Here is a 20,369-nt window from a genome sequence, read left to right on the forward strand (position 1 = left end):
TTAACTTTTATATTTTTACATAATATATTCAAAACATATAATCTCAATTAGTAATTAATATAAAAGCTATTATTATTCCTACTAAGTTTTTGAAAGTTTACATATATTTTATATTAATAGCACATCTCAATTTGAATGCTAATTATTAATGAGAAATTCTTAATCAGTATTTATTTTAATATGCTTTTAATTTTATGCTTTATTTTGAATTGACACATAGTGATTAACCTGTATTTTAACACTTAGACTCAAAGGACAAGTTCATATAATTAATATCATTGTAAAGGTCAAATATGACCTTTGCATTAGGTATTACTTTCACTGCCTGTTTCACAAAATTAACATTAGAATTTGACATTTACATTTTATTTCATAATCTTTAACTTGGCAGTAAATTTTAGACATAATTTTAAAGTAATTGTTATTTTTGGAATATGAAAGAAATTATAGACTATTTTCACTATTTCATAAAGAGTTAACAGTTGAACTGACACATTTATTCCTCCAACACAATACCAGATATTTGGGTATCAGTTTTTTACATATCAATTTTTAGCATCATCCTTTTTTTCTTGCCTGTTTTAAGTCTCTTAGAGAAAATACCTGTCAGAGAATAAAAGAAATTGGTAGTTGCATTTCTATACATTTATTATTTTAATTTTATATAGAATGGTACTATTCCAGAAATAACACATCTTTTATAAATAGTCCCTTATATTTGCTCTGTTGCAATCCTCTATAACAACGAATGATACATTCATTCTTTAGAGAACTGAAGGCTCTTTAAATATAAATTGGCTACTTTATATAATATGTAATTCTGAGAGGACTTTTAAAGTATGCATATATATGTAATATAATCAGCACACCTCTTTTTATTCTGAAAACAAAAAAATATTTTTTAGTGTCAAATGTGAAAACCTCTTTTCTCTACAAAATATAGTCAGTTTGTAATATTTGTTGAACAGTAAACGATGGATGGCTTACTCAAAATTGAAAGCTAGAATTCCCTACTGAAATGCATATATTTTGGAAAAACTATTTTGATTGAAGGCAAAACAATCTGTTATACAACATTTTGTATAACAATATTGGTTTGTTATTTCAGGAAAAGCTATATTTTCCCAAAACAAAATGTTTTCTTCTGTATGTGTTACAAGTTAATAAGCTAAGAAATATTATAGATAAGATAGTGATTATATTTCTCCTATAACTTTTAATTCTAACTTGCACAAGGATTTTAACAGCCAGATTACTATGAGAATATTTGTCTTTGCCTGTTTACTGTCATTCGTCTATCCATTAATTCAATAAATATTTATGGAGACAAAGTATCATGCCAACACTATGAATAAGAGGAAAAGAAACCTCCTCTCCAATACTTATAGGCTTGTTATTGAGATTATTATACACAAATACATAACATATGAGACACATATTTCTTTACTACCTGCTACATTCCAATTATGAAGATATAAGAAATTTGAACTTTCACCTGAGAAAATTAGAGGATTTATCTAGAACTTCCTGGCATAATTTATGTGAAAGTGGTCAGTTTTTCTTCTAAATAAAGGGATACTTGTTATCCTCTGTTGGCACCTCAATTCCTATTACTAACACTTCTGTCTTTTACTCTGTGCCTGAAAGAAACTGACCACTAAAGTTTGCATCACCAGACTCTCCCGCAGGTTGGTTTCCAGAACGGACCGTGGAAGCCACCCCCAGGAGTTTGGAAGTTGGGAACGGAAAAAGGTTGGCATCATTTACCCCCATACTTTCCTAGCTTGTCACAGTAGTCTGGGACCCTTATCATTATTGACACTGCTAGAAAGTACTTCTACAGAACTCCAGCTCCTCACTGAGTGCTGTACCAGTATTTCTGCCCCTTGCCCCTTTAGCCCTCAGGAAGGTAATGCATATACTAGATTTCCCAGCCTCCCTGCTCAAACTTCTGAAACCATCTAAGGAAAGTTCTGTTTTCTGTGGGAACTCAGAGCAACTCAAAAAGAATATGACAAGTTGGGGAAACACCATCTACTTGAAGACCTAAAATAGAAATTGGTATCATGTATATAAATATATTTATATATCTCTCTCTATATATAGGTATATATATGAGAAATACAAATACATCATATATATGAAATATATATAATATATATATCTGGATGACCGAACAGTAAGTTTAAGGATTTGAATAACCAGTATGTGTGTCACATGCCAGGAAGGTATAGCATCTCTACAAGACAATAAAAACTATAGTTTATAGACTCGGCTCCTTACTTAACCAGTCAATCTATTTTGTTCAATTAAATTCACTGGAATATGAACTTCATGAGAGCAGGGACTTTTCCATTTTGTTGTCAGAGATTTTCCCAATTCCTAGAGTAGGCCTTCTCTTAGTGGGTACTCAATAAATAATCAATAAATAGATCTCCTGACCAATAATTTATTCACCATTGAAAGACTATTTCAACACCTGTAAATGAAGAATACTATTACTACAACACCTGTAAATGAAGAATACTATTTCCTCAGAAATTCTAAACACAACTAATATAGATTTAAGAGGTTTATAAAGTATATACAAATGTAAGATACTTTATTGCAGTGTTTGGAGTCAATTAAAGGAAAACAAACCTTTAAGTGGCAGACTTCTAGTTATAATTTTTCTAAAAATAAGTTCCATTTTCAGGAGTCCGAAAGTTATTATTCTATAAATCAAGCACATGAGGAAAATGTAATAGAAATAAAAGAAAAATACATTTAGATAAGTAGCCTAGCATGTGCAATGTAAAATAAATAGCTTAACAACATTCTATACTATTTTCATAAGATAGCCCCTAGACCCTAAAACTTCTGCTCACATTTGATATTATAGCTTTCAGGAAAAGCCTGGTGGTTCTTGGCAGAGTTTTTGATTGCATATCCAGAAACAAGGCTGAAATTAAATCTTAAATGTGGCATAAAATTCTTAAGAAGTAACTACCATAATCAGAAGATTAATTGAAAACCTATGCTTCCTGTCTACTTATAATTCTGAATTTGCCAAGGCATTAACTCTCACCATTATTTTTTCAAACATCCCATACAGTTAATGATTCTTTCTCATCTATTTTGTGTGGTAAAGGCAAGTTGCAAAAATGCTTAGAATTTTAGTGTAATTGAAAAATGCATCAGAGATTGCATCTGAACCATAATTCAAAGGAAAAAATGAGGGAAATCATATAATCACAGACAGAACTGCTTCCCACACAGCCCTTATATTGCGCAGAATCCCAAAACTAGCTTGAGAAACCAGCTTTGAGAAAATTAACAGTGTCTTATATTACTTGAATGTACTTCTAATTCAATATCGATTTACCAAGTACTACAGAAAATGCCAAAACCTGGATAAAACACTACCATAAAACTGTACATTTATCTTACACTTTCTATATTATCAATGCTAAGGATTCTTACAAAAGCATAACTACCAATATGGCTCTGTTGCATCAAATAAATTTAATTAATTAAAAGGTTAGAAAAAGGTAACAGATCTTGCTTCCCACTTCCTTGTCTACTATAGATGACCTATACCCTTTGAATTAATAAGTGCTAGAAAGTATATTTATTCATCCACTAAAAAATGCAAGCATTACATGTCAGGTACTATTTTAGATTTTGTGGACACAGCACAAAGCTCCTGCATTCTAGGAGCTTATATTTCAGAGGGAGAAACAAAATAAGAAAAATGTAGTATGTCAGAAAGTGATAAATGCTGTAAAGAACATAAAGTAATAAAGATAGGGAAGATGTGTCAGAACGTAGAATATTCTATTATAAAGTGGGATCATGAAAAGTTTCACTGATTAAGAGACACAGAAATAGAGACACCTGAGGAAATGAGGAAATAAAAAATGCTATATCTAGGGGAGAGCATTCCAGGCAGAAGGACTGATAAATGTCCAGGCCCCACAGCACAAGCAGCCCCAAGGCAAGGGATTAATTAATATATTCAAGTGAGGAACACCTTGTGAACCAACAATCCACAGGTAGCAACATGGAGAGGAGCTACTGATAACGTCTGAGAGGAGAGGCAGAGGGTGTGGTATGGGTCACATAAGATCCTGCAGACTATTGAAATAACTTTAACTCCAAATGAAATGAACTGCTACTGGAAGGTTATGAGCAAAGAGGTGGCACAACTTCATTCATTCATTCATTTGTTCTTTTGGCCAGGTGCTACTTGACAGAAATAGACTTACTTTTCTGTTTGCTGCTTACAACAGATGAAACAACAAAAGCAGAAAGATCAATTAAAAGGCTTTTGCAATTATCCAAGGAATAAGTAATAATAACAGTTATAATAATAGACAATACTTAGTTGGCACTCACTATTTAGCTGCCACTCTTCTAATAACTATATATAGTCAAACCGTAAATAGAAATAGAGTAGTTTATGCTTTAAAAACATCAAGTTCTTAAAAAAATTACTTAAACAATAATTTAAATAATATATCAACATTCTTATTACACTTCTTTTAGCTAATAACAATTTCACATTAACTGTGTGTTTACTATAAAACTCAAGAAGTGTAGAAAAGATGGTGAAATGATTCTTTGGCTCAGGACAGTCCCACAGTCTTTTACTAATTTAAAGCATGGTTAAAAACATATACTTCATAAATAATACAAAAGACAGTTAAAATCCTCTACATTTAGTCGAAATTTTAAAAGTTTGTTTCTGTAAAAAGTAAATATCACCTATTTATTACCTACATACTAAAGGCCAAAAATATTAAATTCCTCCCTCCCATTACCTCTCATATCCCAACAGTTCCCAAGACCTACCAGTTTTATTCCATATTGAAAATAAGACCCTTTTCTCCATTTATTCTGCCATGGCCTTGTCTCTACTCTAAGTACCTTTTATTTGAACCAATATTCAACAATTCATGTTTTCTTTTTTTTAAATCAGATTCTTCCAATTCTAGACTAGCTCCTTCGCTGTCACAAAAATAATTTTTAAAAAATCACAATGTGTAATTCCTCTACTTAAGGAAAATTCTCATAGTCTATAGTTTAAAGTTCAGCTGCCTTAGTATGGTATAAAAGGCAAATGGGCTCTTACACACTTACTCAGGTCTCCTCCCAAATGCCCCCAAACCACATTACATTTCTCAGAACTGCTGGGCGTATTACAAATGTTCAACTTGTACATGTGTTCTCATGTTCTTTTATTTTTATTAGTCTGGGTTTAGTTATTATTCCCTCCCTTGAATATTTTTATGTCTTTATTATGTAACACAAGTCTTTCATTACAACTATGTTTCTATATCCCTTACTCAAGCACAGTAATTGACACATAATATGTATTTTGTTTCAACAGAGAATAGTCAACTTAAGTGAACACCTAGCTTTTGAATAACATATGCTATCTTACCTAGCTTTTGAATAACATATGCTTTCCCAACCCTTTATTCTCCCTGATACTCTAACAAAGCCTTAGTCATTTCTGGGTAAAGCATTCATTCATGCATTTACTAATCTTTATTTAACTACAAACACTGTGTCAAACTTTGTGATTGATGTTGCGCCTGGAATATTTAAAGTAATGGAATATAAAAATCCAGCACTCAAGAAATATGTAGTCTAATAAGAAAGCTGTACATTAATAGATAATTCTAAAACAACCTGGTAATTACATACAAACAAGAATGCAAATGTAAGATGATTTCTTCTTTGAAAAGTTAATAAAGTACTGCAGGCTAATACTAGACCTTAAAAGAGGGGGAAAAAAACTAAGTTCATCAATACAGAGACAAAATTTGTAAAAGAGGAAACATAAAATGTATGAAACACTATTGTGCATGGCCGGCAGTAGCTAATCCAATGATGCACTAATCAGCAAAGTAGAAATCCAAATTAAAAAGGGCAATGCTCCTTTTAGAGGAAAAGTAGCATCCTATATAAACCGTGCTACTTTGGATCTCTAGAGAGCTCAGAAATCTAAATTTGCCTTAAATGCATCATTGAGTTTCTTGAAACAGTGTTAGCCACAAATCCTACTAAAGATAAAATTATAACAAAAGGTCAATCAAGTCCCAAAATATGGCCTATTACTTGCATATCACAATACAATGGTGCTGATCTGATTCCAGATGCTCTGACTGGCAACAGGATACCTTGAGGCTGTTGTATAGTAAAGTACAGTAGCATCTAGAAAGGAGAACTGAGAAAATCAGTTTCAAATTCAGCCCTACAGAATCACTGAAGCTTGGTCTTAAAAAATGTGGCATATTTATGTGTGTTGTTTTTCACTACACTTGACAGACAAATTCAGTGAGAAGCAATAAAGAATGTAATTATACATAAAACAGCCAAAAACAGATGTGCTTTTGAGTCTTGGCTAAGGATAACTCTCAAAAAAGAATTACACCAAAGTTGTGGCTCTGTCTACTCTTATACAAGTGGTCAGCAGTGGAACTTAAATGTCACCTAAAAAAAAAAAAAAAATCAAAAGAGAAAACTTGTATGTGGAATCTCATTTTGGTAAATAATTGATCATTAACACAAAGTCTAATAAAATCTAACAAATGCTAAACTTATTGCCGTAGCAACATCTTATGTTTTAAATACTGCTAAAAGATACTGTCATGTAAATATGTTTGACTATTTCTTCATGAAAACCATAAAACCACCTTTTAGAAAGAACAACTGCACATGTTGTTCTATATTAAAGAAATTCAACATGTTTGTGAATGCAGTGAGGCTTTATATTAGTTTTGTTACAAAACTCTAATACTAGCTGGATGTGTGGTATCCCCTGGGATTTTCACACTAATGTGCATTGAATTTGTGTGTCACACAGAATTTAGACTTGGATTGTTTTTGAACATCAAGTCTACCACATTTTTACCTAATGTTTGTTATACACAGTTTATTTCTCTTAAAATTGTACATTAGTTTCTGATTTTAGAAAGTAATGCTGTTGTTTTAATATATCATACAAAAAAATGAATCACAAAACAGATTCCAGACAATATTTTCAAGAATTTAAAAAAAGGCACAACTACACTCCAAAATACACATGCTAACCAAATATCTACAGACAAAATTAAACTTAACATCCATAAGTAAACTCAAAGCTTCCTTGCTTTTCTCTTTTGCTGACTCTATGCTACTCTAACAAGAGTAAGTGATAAAGTATCACGTTAGAATGGCATTTTACTTTTGCCTTCAGGTATTGAAGACTTCTTTAAAATAATAAACTATAAACCTGAGTCTTTTACAAAGTGTGGCTCGTATGTTAACCATATCTGTGTTTTTCACTTAAATTCAGAAATTCAGAAATAATAAATGAAAAAAGTTTTTGTTTTGTTTTGTTTTGTTTTTTAAAGCCAACAGGGCAGGCACAGTGGCTCATGCCTGTAATCTCAGCACTTTGGGAGGCCAAGGCTTGAGGATTGCCTGAGGTCAGGAGTTCGAGACCAGCCTGGTCAACATGGTAAAACTCTGTCTGTATTAAAATAACAAAATTAGCCAGGCATGGTGGCACATGCCTATAATCCCAGATACTCCGGATGTTGAGGCAGGAGAATTGCTTGAACCTAGGAGGCAGGGGTTGCAGTGAGCCAAGATCACTCCATTGCACTCTGGCCTGGGCAACAGGAGTGAAACTCTGTCTCAAAAAAAAAATTTAAAAAAAAAGCAAACAAACACTCATAAAACACTCAATACTGAAATACACAGATTAAAGTATTTTATAAATATTAATTTAATTTCCAAATGACTCTATGAGATGCATAGCCCTGTTATTCCATTTTACAGATGAGGAAGGAGACAGGGAGACGGGGTATGTTGTCTGCAATCTCAGAGCTGGTTAATTTTCCAAATCCAAAATTCAAGCCAGGGCTGTCCAACTCCAGAGTCAACATTGTTAACTACCATGTGTGTGACTTTAAAACACAAATATTTAATTATCATTATCATAATCTTTTTCATTCAACCATTACTGTATCTGTTAGATACCGAATGATACCTTTACCTTCATCTTTTATTTCTCAATTAAACAATAAATATTATGTTATCACCTGTGCCTACTCATATCCAACATTGTGTTTGTAAAGTTCATATTTTATGGAAGACCTTCTACACTTTTACAAAGATAATATTTAAAGAAATAATTGGTGAACACACCGTTATATTTTAAAATCCAGATAGAAAACATGATGTTAATTTTTTTAAATAGTGATAGCTTATTTTGTTTTCTTTCTTAAAGAAGTTCCACAGAGAAGACACAGCAAGGAGGATTTAGACATTAACTGTGAGATAATAGAATTGTACCAATTTTAGGGATTTGGAAATGAGGCAAGAGCAAGTACCATGCTTATCTCTTTAATGGTATACATTAAGCTTGTCCAACCCATGAACCACAGTCCAAATGAGGCCCAGGAGGCTTTGAATGTGGCCCAAAACAAATTCGTAATCTTTCTTAAAATATTACTTTCATTAGTGTTTGTGTATTTTATGTGTTCCCCAAGACAATTCTTATTTTCCAATGTGGCCCAGGGAAGCCAAAACATTGGACACCTCTGGTATACATTTTTCATAAGAAATGAACACTTTTCACACATTCGTATCTTGGGAAAGCCAATACTCCTATGATTGTGTAAGCCCACTACAGCCCAACTCTCTTGCTGTTGAAAACTATAAGCTCTAAATAAAACGCAATCAACAACTAGCTGACAACTCTATAAATCATGCAGATTATAGGAGAGAGTCAACATTTGGAGAAATTAGCCTACAGGTATAACTTACTTGCGTTTTACTTTGTTTTGTTTTTGTTTTTGTTTCATATTTTATCAAGGTTTTGTCCCAAAGGTGGAATCCCGTGGCTGAGCAGAACAACTGTGTTCTGCCTAAAACTTTGAAAGAAACCCTGTGTTTCTGGACAGAGGAACTAGGGGGAAAATGCAGGTTAGAGAGTGTACAGGGAATCTGAGATGAGAAAAATGAAGAGGGAAATTGCTTAATTTTTGTACCAACCATAAAAACCTCAGGCTATCTCCAGAATTAAGCATGTGTAACAGACCCAAACCAATTGAGAAAAAATGTAAAGAATTGAACTGAAATTAACACTAGTATATGAGTCTCCTAATAGCTTCTGAATTTTGTTATGTGAGAGAGAAAATACCAATATTCTGACAGTTAAAACTTCCACGAGTTAAAAACATCAAGGGGACTCAGTCATGGGGCAATCCTGCACTTTTGTGAGTTTTACTTGGAAGAACTCTATAAGGCCTGTAAGTGAATATCATAAAGATTTCCTCTCATGCTTCTGGAAGTGGGAGGAGAAAAGGAATCATGTTGAAAACACCAGAACATTATGTTCTTCCTAAAAAAAGCATGCCCTCAGAGTAACCTGCTGGGATTTCATCATAGTTAACCTAACTTGAGAAAGGGAAATGCAAGCATACCTTGAAGATATCGCACGTTCAGTTCCAGACCACCACAACAAAGAAAATATTGTTGAGAATTTTTTCAGTTTCTCAGTACACATAAAAGTTATGTTTACACTATCTTGCTGTCTATTAAATGTGCAATAGCATTAAGTATAAAATAAATGTCTGTACCTTAATATAAAATACTTTATTGCTAAAATTACTAATGATTATTCGAATCTTCAGCAAGCAGTAATCTTTTTGCTGGTGGAGGATCTCACCTCTTCATCAATAACTGCTTAGGGTGGTGATTGCAGAGGTTTGAGGTGGCTGTATCAATTTCTTAAAATAAGGCAATGATGAAGTTTGCCATATCAGTTGACTCTTCCTTTCATAAAAGATTTATCTGTAGCATGTGATGCTTTTTGATAGCATTTTACGCACAGTAGAACTTCTTCCAAAATTGGAGTAAATATTTTCAAATCTTGCTGCTGCTTTATCAACTAAGTTTGTATAGTATTGTAAATCCTTTGATATCATTTAACAATATTCACAACCTCTTCACCAGAAGCAGATTCCATCTCAGAGGAAAAAAAAAAAAAGTTTCTTTCCTTATCCATAAGAAGCAACTCATCTGTTCAAGTTTTATCATGAGGTTACAGCAATTCAGTTACACCCTTGACCTCCACTTCCATTCTAGTTCTCTTGCTATTTCTGCCACATCAGCAGTGACTTCGCCCACTGCCATCTTGAATGCCTCAAACTCACCCATGAGTTTTGAAACAAACTTCTCCTCCCATGAATCACAAATGTTTTTATTGACATCTGCAATGGTAAATGTTTTCTAGAAAGTTTCTAATTTAATGTGTCCAGATTCCTCATAGGAATCACTGTCTATGGCAGCCGTAGCATTATGAAAAGTATTTCTTAAATAGGAAGGCTTGAAAGTTGAAATTAGTATTGATCCATGGGCTACGGAATGGATGTTGTGTTAGTAAGCATGAAAACAACATTAATCTCCTTATACATCTTCATCAGAGCTCTTGGGTGACCAGGTTTATTGTCAATGAGCAGTAATATTTTGAAAATAATCATTTTTTTCTCAGCAGTAGATCACAACAGTAGGCTTAAAATATTCAGTAAACTATGATGCAAATGAATGTGCTGTCATTCTGACTTTGTGGTTCCATTTACAGAGTACAGCAGGATTGATTTAGTATAATTCTTAGGGTCCTAGAATTGTTGAAATGGTAAGTGAGCACTGGCTTCAACTTAAAGTAGCCAGCTGCATTATCCCCTAATAAGTAAGTTTGAAGCTGTCCTTTGAAGCTTTGAATCCAGGCATTGATTTCTGTTCTCTAGGAATGTCTTAGGTGGTATCTTCTTCCAATAGAAGGCTGATTTGTTTACATTGGAAATCTGTTGTTTAGTGTAGCAGCTTTCAACACTTTACCTTAGGTAGATCTTCTGGATAATTGTCTGCAGTTTCTGTATCAGCACTTGTTGTTTCACATTGCACTTTATGTTATGAAGACAACTTATTTTCTTAAGCATCATGAACCAACTTCTGCTAGATTTGATCTTTTCTACTGAAGTTTCCTCACCTCTCAGAGCTTTCATAGAATTGAGGAGAAGTAAGGCCTTGTTCTGGGTTAAGCTTCAGCATAAGAGAATGTTGTAGCTGGTTTGATCTTCTATCTAGACTGCTAAAACTTTCTCCATATCAGCAATAAGACTGTTTTGCTTCCTTACCATTCATGTGTTCACGAGAGTAGCACTTTTAATTTCCTTCAAAATATTTTCCTTTGCATTCATAACTCTTGCATTCACAGGGCACAAAGGGCCTGGCCTTTGGCTTATCTCAGCTTTCAACATTCCTTCCTCACTAAGCTTAATCATTTCTAGCTTTTGATTTCAAGTGACTCTTGAACACTTGAACCTGGGACTCTTCCTTTCCCTTGAACACACATAGGTCATTGTCGGGTTACTAAATGACCTCATTTCAATATTGCTGTGTCTCAGGCAACAGAGAGACTCAAGGAGGAGAGAATTTGAGAACAGCTGGTCAGTTGAGTCAGTTGAGCAGTCAGAACACAAAAGCATTTATCACTTAAGTTTACCAACTTATTGCATATATTATTATTATATATAAGATAGCATATGCTCATTTCATGTCTCTGTAACATATTTTGGTAATTCTCATGACATTTCAAATCTTTTTATTGTTATAACTGAAATGGTGATATGTGATGAGAGATCTTTAATGTTACAGTTGTAATGGTTTTGGGGTGCCATCAACCATACTTATAATAATAATGAAAAGTTTAAAATACTGTGAGAATTACTGAAATGTGACACAGTCATGATATGAGCACATGCTGCTGGAAAAAAATGATGTCAACAGACTTGCTCGATTCAAGGTTGCCACAAACCTTCAATTTGTAACAAGAGCAATATCTGCAAAGCATAAAGCAAAGCATGATATAACAATGTATGTTGTGCCTAATTCCAGTTCAGCATGATCCTTCAGTGTGAGAGAAAGTAAATTCCCTACTACAGCTCCCTCTGGACTTCCACGTGGAAGAAGGAAAATAACCCCAGCCCCCTTCAGCCATCCTGTTCCACCTAAGGTCATGGGGTAAGGGACTATGAAGCACTGATAAAGTTCAAAGTCCAGGGCTCAGGCTCACCAAAATCTGAGACCTAATCATAGAATGAGTCCCTTCCCCTCTTACCTTACCACCACATTGCTAAGGGCTTATTAACCACAGTTTCTTTTACCCAGTGCATCACGTTCACTTTTCAACACAAAATTAAAAGGCCTACTGCAAGGAAGAGAAACCACAGTTTAAAGAGACTGAATAAGAATCAAACCAAAGTCAGATATAGCAGAAAGCCTGGAATTACCATTCCAGGACTTTTTGAAACTACGATTCCCATGCTAAGAGCTTTAATAAAAAAGTAGACAACAGGCAGGAACAGAATGACTAACGTAAGCAGAAAGATGATAACTGTAACAAATAATCAAAAATTTGTTGATTGAATAATTGAAGTGAAGCATACATTTGATGGGCCCATTAGTAAATTAGACACTGCTAAGGAAAGAATCTGAGTTTGAGGAGCTGATGATCAAAATTTCCAAAACGAAAAGCAAAGAGAAAAAAAGCTGGGAAATACAAAACTAAACAGGATATCTAAAAGCTTTGGGACAACTACAAAAGAAGAGACCACACACAACAGGAATACAAGGAGAAAGATAAAAGAATAGAACCAACATTTGAAGCAATAGTGACTGAGAACTTCCCCAAATTAATATCAGACATCAAACCAAAAATCCAAGAGTATCATATTCAAATATCAGACCAAAAATCTAGGAATATCATATTCAAATATCAGAAAATCTAACATAAATTGAAAATCTTAAAATAATTCAGAGGGGGGAAATAAAGCAACTAACCTATACAAGTGAAGATAAGAATTACATCTGACTTCTCAGAAATGATGTAAGGAAGAGAGAATAAAGTGAAATATATCGTGTTGAGAGAAAAATACCACCAACCTATAATTCTGTACCTAAGAAATCATTATTCAAAAGTGAAGGAGAAATATAGACTTTCTCAGACAAACAAAAATTGAGGAATTTGTTGCCAGTAGGCCTACCTTACAAGCAATGTTAGAAGAAGTTTTCAGAAATAATAAAATTATGTAAGTGAGAAACTTAAATCTACATAAAGAAAATATTCAGAGAATGAATAAATGAAGGTAATTTTTTTCTTCTTATTAATTGATCTAAGGTATAACAGCTTTTTCAAAATAATAGCAATAATGGATTTCACTGTATATATGCTTATATATAAGTAAAATGAATGATGGCAATGACAGAAAAGGCAGGAGAGAGGAATTGGAAATATTTTTATAAGGTACTTGCATTACTCATAAATCAGTACAGTGTTATTTAAAAGTTGACTTGGAATAGGTGTAAATTCATATTTAAAAACCTAGCCAGGTGAAGCAGGACATGCCTTTAATCCCAGCATTTTGGGAGGCCAAGGCTGGTGGATTTATTGAACCCAGGAGTTTGAGACAAGCCTGGACAACATAGTGAGACCCTATCTCTACAAAAAATAGAAAAGAATTATCCAGGCATGGTGGTACAAGCCTGTAACCCCAGCTACCTGGAGGCTGAGGTAGAAAGGATCACCTGAGCCCAGGAAATCAAAGCTGTAGTGTGCTGTGATCACAAAATACACTCCAGCTTGCATGACAGAGCAAAACCATGTCAAAAAAGAAAAGAAAGAAAGAAAGAAAGAAAGAAAGAAAGAGAGAGAGAGAGAGAGAGAGAGAGAGAAAGAAAGAAAGAAAGAAAGAAAGAAAGAAAGAAAGAAAGAAAGAAAGAAAGAAAAGAAAGAAAGAAAGAAAGAAAGAAAGAAAGAAAGAAAGAAAGAAAGAAGGAAAGAAAGAAAGAAAGATCCTAGGGCAAATAACAAAAGAAGATTGACAAAGAAGTATAATTGATATTTGAAGAAAAGAGAGAAACATAATCATATAAGATGCTCTACTTAAGCCACAGAATGTAGAAAAATTGTGGAAGATAAGAATAGAAACAAAGAACAAGGGCAATAAATAAAACATAGTAACATATATGGTGAATATTATTCTAAATGTATATATAATTGCCTTTAATATGAATGATTTAAATACACTCATTAAAGACAGATTGTCAGAGTGGGCCAAAAAAAAAAAAAAAAAACAAGGCTCAATTACATGTTGTCTACAAGAGATACACTTTAAATATAAAAAACACATACAAAGTAAAAGGAAAGATATAAAGAAAGGTATAACATTCTAAAACTAATAAAAAGAAAACAAGAGTAGCTAAATTAATTTCACGCAGTGTAAACTTCAGAGCAGGGAAAAGTACTAAAGATAAAGTGAGGCATTACATGATAATACGGGTAAAAAGGTCAGTACACCAATAAGACATGCCATCTTTAATGCATATGCACCTAACAAAATATATGAGGCAAAGTCTAATAGATCTGGAAGGAAAAATAGATGAATCCACTATTACATTTAAATGGTAAACACCATTCTAACAGCAGTAAAAAAGATAGAACAGGCAGAAATTAGTAAGGACAAAGTTGAACTAAAAAACACTATTAGTCAAAAAAGATAATTTGCATATATATTCCTATAACCAACAACAGCAGATTACTCATCATTCTAAAGTTCACATGGACATTCTCCAAGACAGACTACATTCATGACCAAAAAGAAAACTCTTAAAAATTTGAAAGAATAGACATCATCCAATATCTGCTCTCAAATTGTAACAGTAAGATAGCTGGGAAATCCTAAAATAATTAGAAATGTAAAAACACACTTCTAACTAATACATGGATTGAAGACAAAATCTCAGGAATAATTTTAAAATATTATAAACAAAATAAAATCAAAAGTAACTTTTCTTTGAGGGAAACCTATAGCATTGAATGAAATATTAGAAAAGAGGAAAGCTCTAAAATCAACTATCTAAGCTTCTATTCTGAGAATCTAAACAAAAAAGAGCAAAATAAATGTGAAGTAAACAGAACAAAAGAAAAAAATTAAATTACAGCAGAAATAATAAAACAGACAGCAGAAAGTCACCATAGAATTAGTATCCAAACCAAAACCTGATTCTTTCAGAATATTAATAAAATTGATAAGCCTCTAGCTAAACCAACTAAGTAAAAAAGAGAGAAGTTACAAATTATTATTGTCAGGAAAAAAAGGGAGGTATCACCACAGATCCCATGGACATTAAAAGGATGATAAAATAATAAAATAATATTATGAAAAACTCTGTGCCTACAAATTTGATAAATTAGATGAAATAAATGAATTCCCTGGTAGATCCAATCTGCAAAAACTCATAAATAATTAGAAAATCTGAAAAGGTCTATGTCCAATAAGAAGATTGAATAAAAAAATTATTAAACTTTCTAAAGAGAACAAGATGGGTTCACTGGTGAAGCCTATCAAACATTCAAGGAAAAATATATAACAATTATCTGCAATCTTTTTCAGAATATAGAAGAAAAGGAATATTACTAACTGATCTTATGAGGCCACATCATTCTAATATCAAAACCAGGTGAAGTCATTAAAAGAAAATAATACTAGAGAGCAATATCTCTCATGGACATAAATGCAAAAATCCTTAACAAAATATTATCAAATTTAATCCCACGGTATATAAAATAAGTAAATGCCATAGTCAAGTGGAATTTATCCCAGGTATGCAAAGCTGTTTCAACATTTGAAAATAAATTAGTATCACCATCAACAAGCTAAAAAAAAAAATAAATTATCATATCATAGATGCAGAAAAGCATTGGACAAAATACAGCATTCATTCATGATTTTAAAACACATTCTGAAAACTAGGAACAGAAGGAAATTTTCTCAAACTGATCAGAAACAAGGCAAGGATGTTCTCTGTTAATATTGCATTTCTACATCATACTGGGAGTCCTAGTTGATACAATAAGACAAGAAAAAGAAATAAAATGTATTCAGATGGGGAAGAGAAAAATTAAACTTTTTCATAGATTACATAATTGTCTATGTAAAAAATCCAAAATAATTGACAGAAACGTTGGAAATAATAAATGATTGTTACAAGGTTGTGTATACAAGGTATATAAAACATCAATCATTTTCTTAAGAATAATTTGAAATTTAACACTCAACATCATTTACATGAGCACTCAAAAAAGAAATACATTTGTATAAATCTAACAAAATAAATATAAGATCTATATGAAGAAAACTACAAAACTCTGATGAAGGATATCGAACAACTTGAAAAATAAAGATATTCTATGTTCATGGATAGAATGACACAGTACTGTCAAGATGTCAGTTCTCCTCAGCTTGATTTATAGATTCAATACACTCACAATTAATATCCCAGAATGTTATTTCATGGATCTTTCCAAACATATTCCAAATTTATAAGAAGAAAAGCATCCAGAATTGTCGATTAACTCAATATTAAAGGTAAAGAACAAAGAGAACTAACACTATCTGACTTTCAGACTTACTATAATATTACAATAATGAATACAAGGTAGTATTGGTGGAAGAATTGATAAGCAGATCAATGGAATAAAGATCCTAGAAAAAGATCCATATAAATATACTAAACTGATATTTGACAAAAGGAGCAAATCAAATACAATGGGGCAATGATAATCTTTTCAACTAATAGTGCTGGAACAACTGGACAGCCACATGCAAAAAAAATATCTAAATACAAACCTTAAACTGTTCAGAAAAATGAACTCATAATGATTCATAGACCTAAATGTAAAACACAAACCCATGAAACTCCTAGAACACAATACAGGAGAAAACCTAAATAATCTTGGGTATAGTGATGGCTCTTCAGACACAACACCAAAGATATATTCAAGAAAATAATTTATTGATAATATGGGCTTTATTAAAATTTGAAACTTCTATTCTGAAAAGACAGTATCAAGAGAATCAGAAAAAAAGCCACATATCAGGAGAATGTGTTTGCAAAAGACATACCTGATAAAGGACTGTTTTCTAAAATATACAAAAAGTTCAATATTTGACAATTAAAAAAGAAACCAACAATCTGAATTAAAAATGCACAAAAATGTCAAACACCTCAACAAGGAAGATATACAGATGGAAAGTAAGACTATGAAAATATGTTCAACATGTCATTAGAGAACTGCAAATTAAAACAATGAGAAACCACAACATACCAAAAGGAAATAGTGCTGTTTTTGGGCAAATTCAAAACAGTGATGACAAAAATTCCTGGAAAAGTTGTGAAGCAAAAGAAACTCTCATTTCTTGCTGGTGGAAATCCAAAAGGGTACAGCAAGACAGTTTGGCCATTTCTCATAAAACAAAGCATATTCGTACAACAGTCACACTTCTTGGTATTTATCCAAATGATTTGAAAATTTATGCCCACATGAAAACCTACACATAATTATCTAGTAGCTTTATTCATAGTTTCCAAAATTTAGAGGCAACCAAGATGTTTTTTAGTAGATAAATTGATAAATATGTGCTACATCCGGCTAGTGGAATGTTATTCAGCAGTAAAAATAAATGAACCTATCAGTCATGAAAATACATAGAAGAGGGCCAGGTGCGGTGGCTCACGCCTGTAATCCCAGAACTCTGGAAGGCCGAGGCGGGCGGATCACAAAGTCAGGAGATCAAGACCATCCTGGCTAACATGGTGAAAACCCTTCTCTACTAAAAACACACAAAAAATTAGCCTGGTATGGTGGCGGGTGCCTGTAGTCCCAGCTACTCAGGAGGCTGAGGCAGGAAAATGGTGTGAACCAGGGAAGTGGAGATTGCAGTGAGCTAAGATCATGCCACTGCACTTAGCCTGGGTGACAGAGTGAGATTCCGTCTCAAAAAAAAAAAAAGAAGAAGAGAGAATATATAGAAGAACTTTAAATGCATATTACTTGGTGAAAGGAGCTAATCTGAAAAGGCTACATCCTATATGACTACAACTACATACATCCTGGAAAAGCCAAAATTATAGAGGCAGTTAAAAAAAAATAGCAACTTCCAGGGGTCAATCAGGGAGAGAACTATGAATAGGTAGAGAAAGGAAGATTTTTAGCACAGTAAAATTATTCTTTTAAATATTAAAACGGTGAGTACATGTCATTACATATTGTCTACACTCTTAGAATGTACGATACCAAGAGTGAACATGTAAACCATAGACTTTGGGTCATAATGATAAGTCAATGTAGTTTCATCTGTTGTAGTCAATTCACACTCTGGTATGGGATATTGATAATAGGGAAGGGTGTATGTTGGGGTGGGGCAAGGAGTATATGGGAACTCCTCGTACTTTCCGCTCAACTTCGCTGTGAACCTAAATGTACTCTAAAATAAAGACAGTCTATTAACAACAACAGCAACAAAGGCAATAAACAGATGCCAACCCTGAGATGGGGTGGACATTGAAACTCTCAGGAAGAGTTTTTAAAACAGCTATTATAACTCTCCTCCAAGAAGCAAGTGATACCCTATTGAAAATAATGAAAATATAAAAGTACCTAGCAGCAAAGTAGAAACTTTAAAGAGTGAAGGCTTCCTAAATTTGTTGAAAAACATTCATTTACGTATGGAAGATGCTTAATAAACTCAAAACAGAATAAATTCAAACAATATTATGACAACATACTTCCTAGTCAAACTACTGAAAAGCAAATAAAGGGAAGAAAGATCTTACTAGCAGCTAAAGTGGTGCATCAAGCACATGATAACAACAATGTGAATGTGAACTGTGCATCAGAAACACAGGGGCCAGAGACAGTGGAACAACATTTTTACAGTGCTAAAATAGTAAAACTGTCAATCCAGAATTCTATTGTCAGTGAAAATATCCTTCTGTAACGAAGGCAAAAGAACAACATTCTCACATGTAAGAAAACTCAAGAGATACATCAATAGCATATCTGCTGTACAAGAAATGTTAAAGAAAACTTTTTAGACTGATGGAAAAGTGTATCCTAGAAAAATATGGAGCTTCAGAAATAAAAGATAAACAGAAATAACAAATACTTACTTAGATGTAAAATTATATTATCTTAAAAGCTTTAAAACATTTGATTCTTTAAAGCAAAAATCATAACATTTGGTGGTATGTTCAATATATACAGGTCTAATAAGTATGACAACTATGCTATACAGATCAGTATGACAAGGAGATGGAAAGGTTTCTACATTACATACATACAATGATACAATATTAGCAAGAAATATATCATAAAATTTTGGTACAAATTTTATAATTCTTATAAAAATTCCTTCTTAAATAAAAAATATAGCAAAATCCAATAGGTAAAACAAAATGGAATACTACAAAATATTCAAATAAACCCTCAGCACCAAAAAAAAAAAAAAAAAAAAAAAAAAAAAAAAAAAAAAAAAAAAAAAAAAAACTGGAAGCAGGAAAGCAAGAACAAAGCATCAGAAAACAGAGAGTACAAAGAAAATACAAACAATAAGATGCAGACTTAAATCCAGCCATATCAATAACAAATCAATGGCATAATGTAAATTACATGTTATTAGTTTCATGACACCAATTAAAAGGCAGAAATATATAGAGGAGATTAAAAAAAGACCCCCCAATAACCTGACTCTAACAGGCACACTTTATGCAGACACATAAATTGAAAATAAATGGACATAAAAAATAAATGACATTCAAATTGTAGGTTAACAAGAAAAGGAGTGGCCATTCTAATACCACATAAAGTAGACTTCAAGACAAAAAATACTAGTGGAGATAAAGACAGATATTTCATAATAAAAAGTGACAAGCGGAAAGATCCAACAATGATAAAGGTGCATGTGCCTGAGAATATCGTATATGCAGAAAAAAATGGCAAAATGAAAAGGAAGATACACAATTCTACAATTATAGTAGAAAATTTTAACACTCCTCAATGACTGATAGAATAAACAGACAAAAAAATAAGAAAAATAAGAAAAGATCTAACTGACATTCATAAAAGTCCGCATCAAACAATTTTACAATGCTCTTCCTTTTTAAGGGCATTATTACATTAACTGAGACAGACTACATGTTAGACCATATATCAAATCTCAATAAGTCTAAATGGATTGAGATCATACCAGACTTATTCTCAGAAGACAGCAGAATTAGACACCAATACCAATAAACTAAGAGAAGTTCAAGTATCTAGACATTAAACATCACTATATATTTAGTGGGCTAGAAATAAAATAAAAAAAGAAATTGAAAATTATTTTAACTAAATTACCACAAAAACTGACACAGTAAAACTGTGGTATGCAGCTAAAACTGTATTTAGAGAGAAATGTGTAATTTTAAATTTTATACTGGGAAAATGA

The 20,369-nt window shown here is 32.7% G+C and overlaps 1 protein-coding gene across 1 annotated transcript in view; it reads right to left on the reverse strand.

Annotated features, from left to right (window-relative positions):
- Nucleotides 1-20,369, reverse strand: part of COL11A1 (collagen type XI alpha 1 chain) — a 232,172-nt gene that overhangs the window by 166,565 nt on the left and 45,238 nt on the right. Inside the window, exon 5 of the mRNA XM_017863237.1 lies at nt 9,031-9,039. Within this exon, the coding sequence (XP_017718726.1) occupies nt 9,031-9,039 (9 nt within the window). The remainder of the gene's footprint in view (nt 1-9,030; nt 9,040-20,369) is intronic.

Source organism: Rhinopithecus bieti, unplaced genomic scaffold, assembly GCF_001698545.2.
Source record: "Rhinopithecus bieti isolate Rb0 unplaced genomic scaffold, ASM169854v2 scaffold_67730, whole genome shotgun sequence".
NCBI lineage: Eukaryota > Metazoa > Chordata > Mammalia > Primates > Cercopithecidae > Rhinopithecus > Rhinopithecus bieti.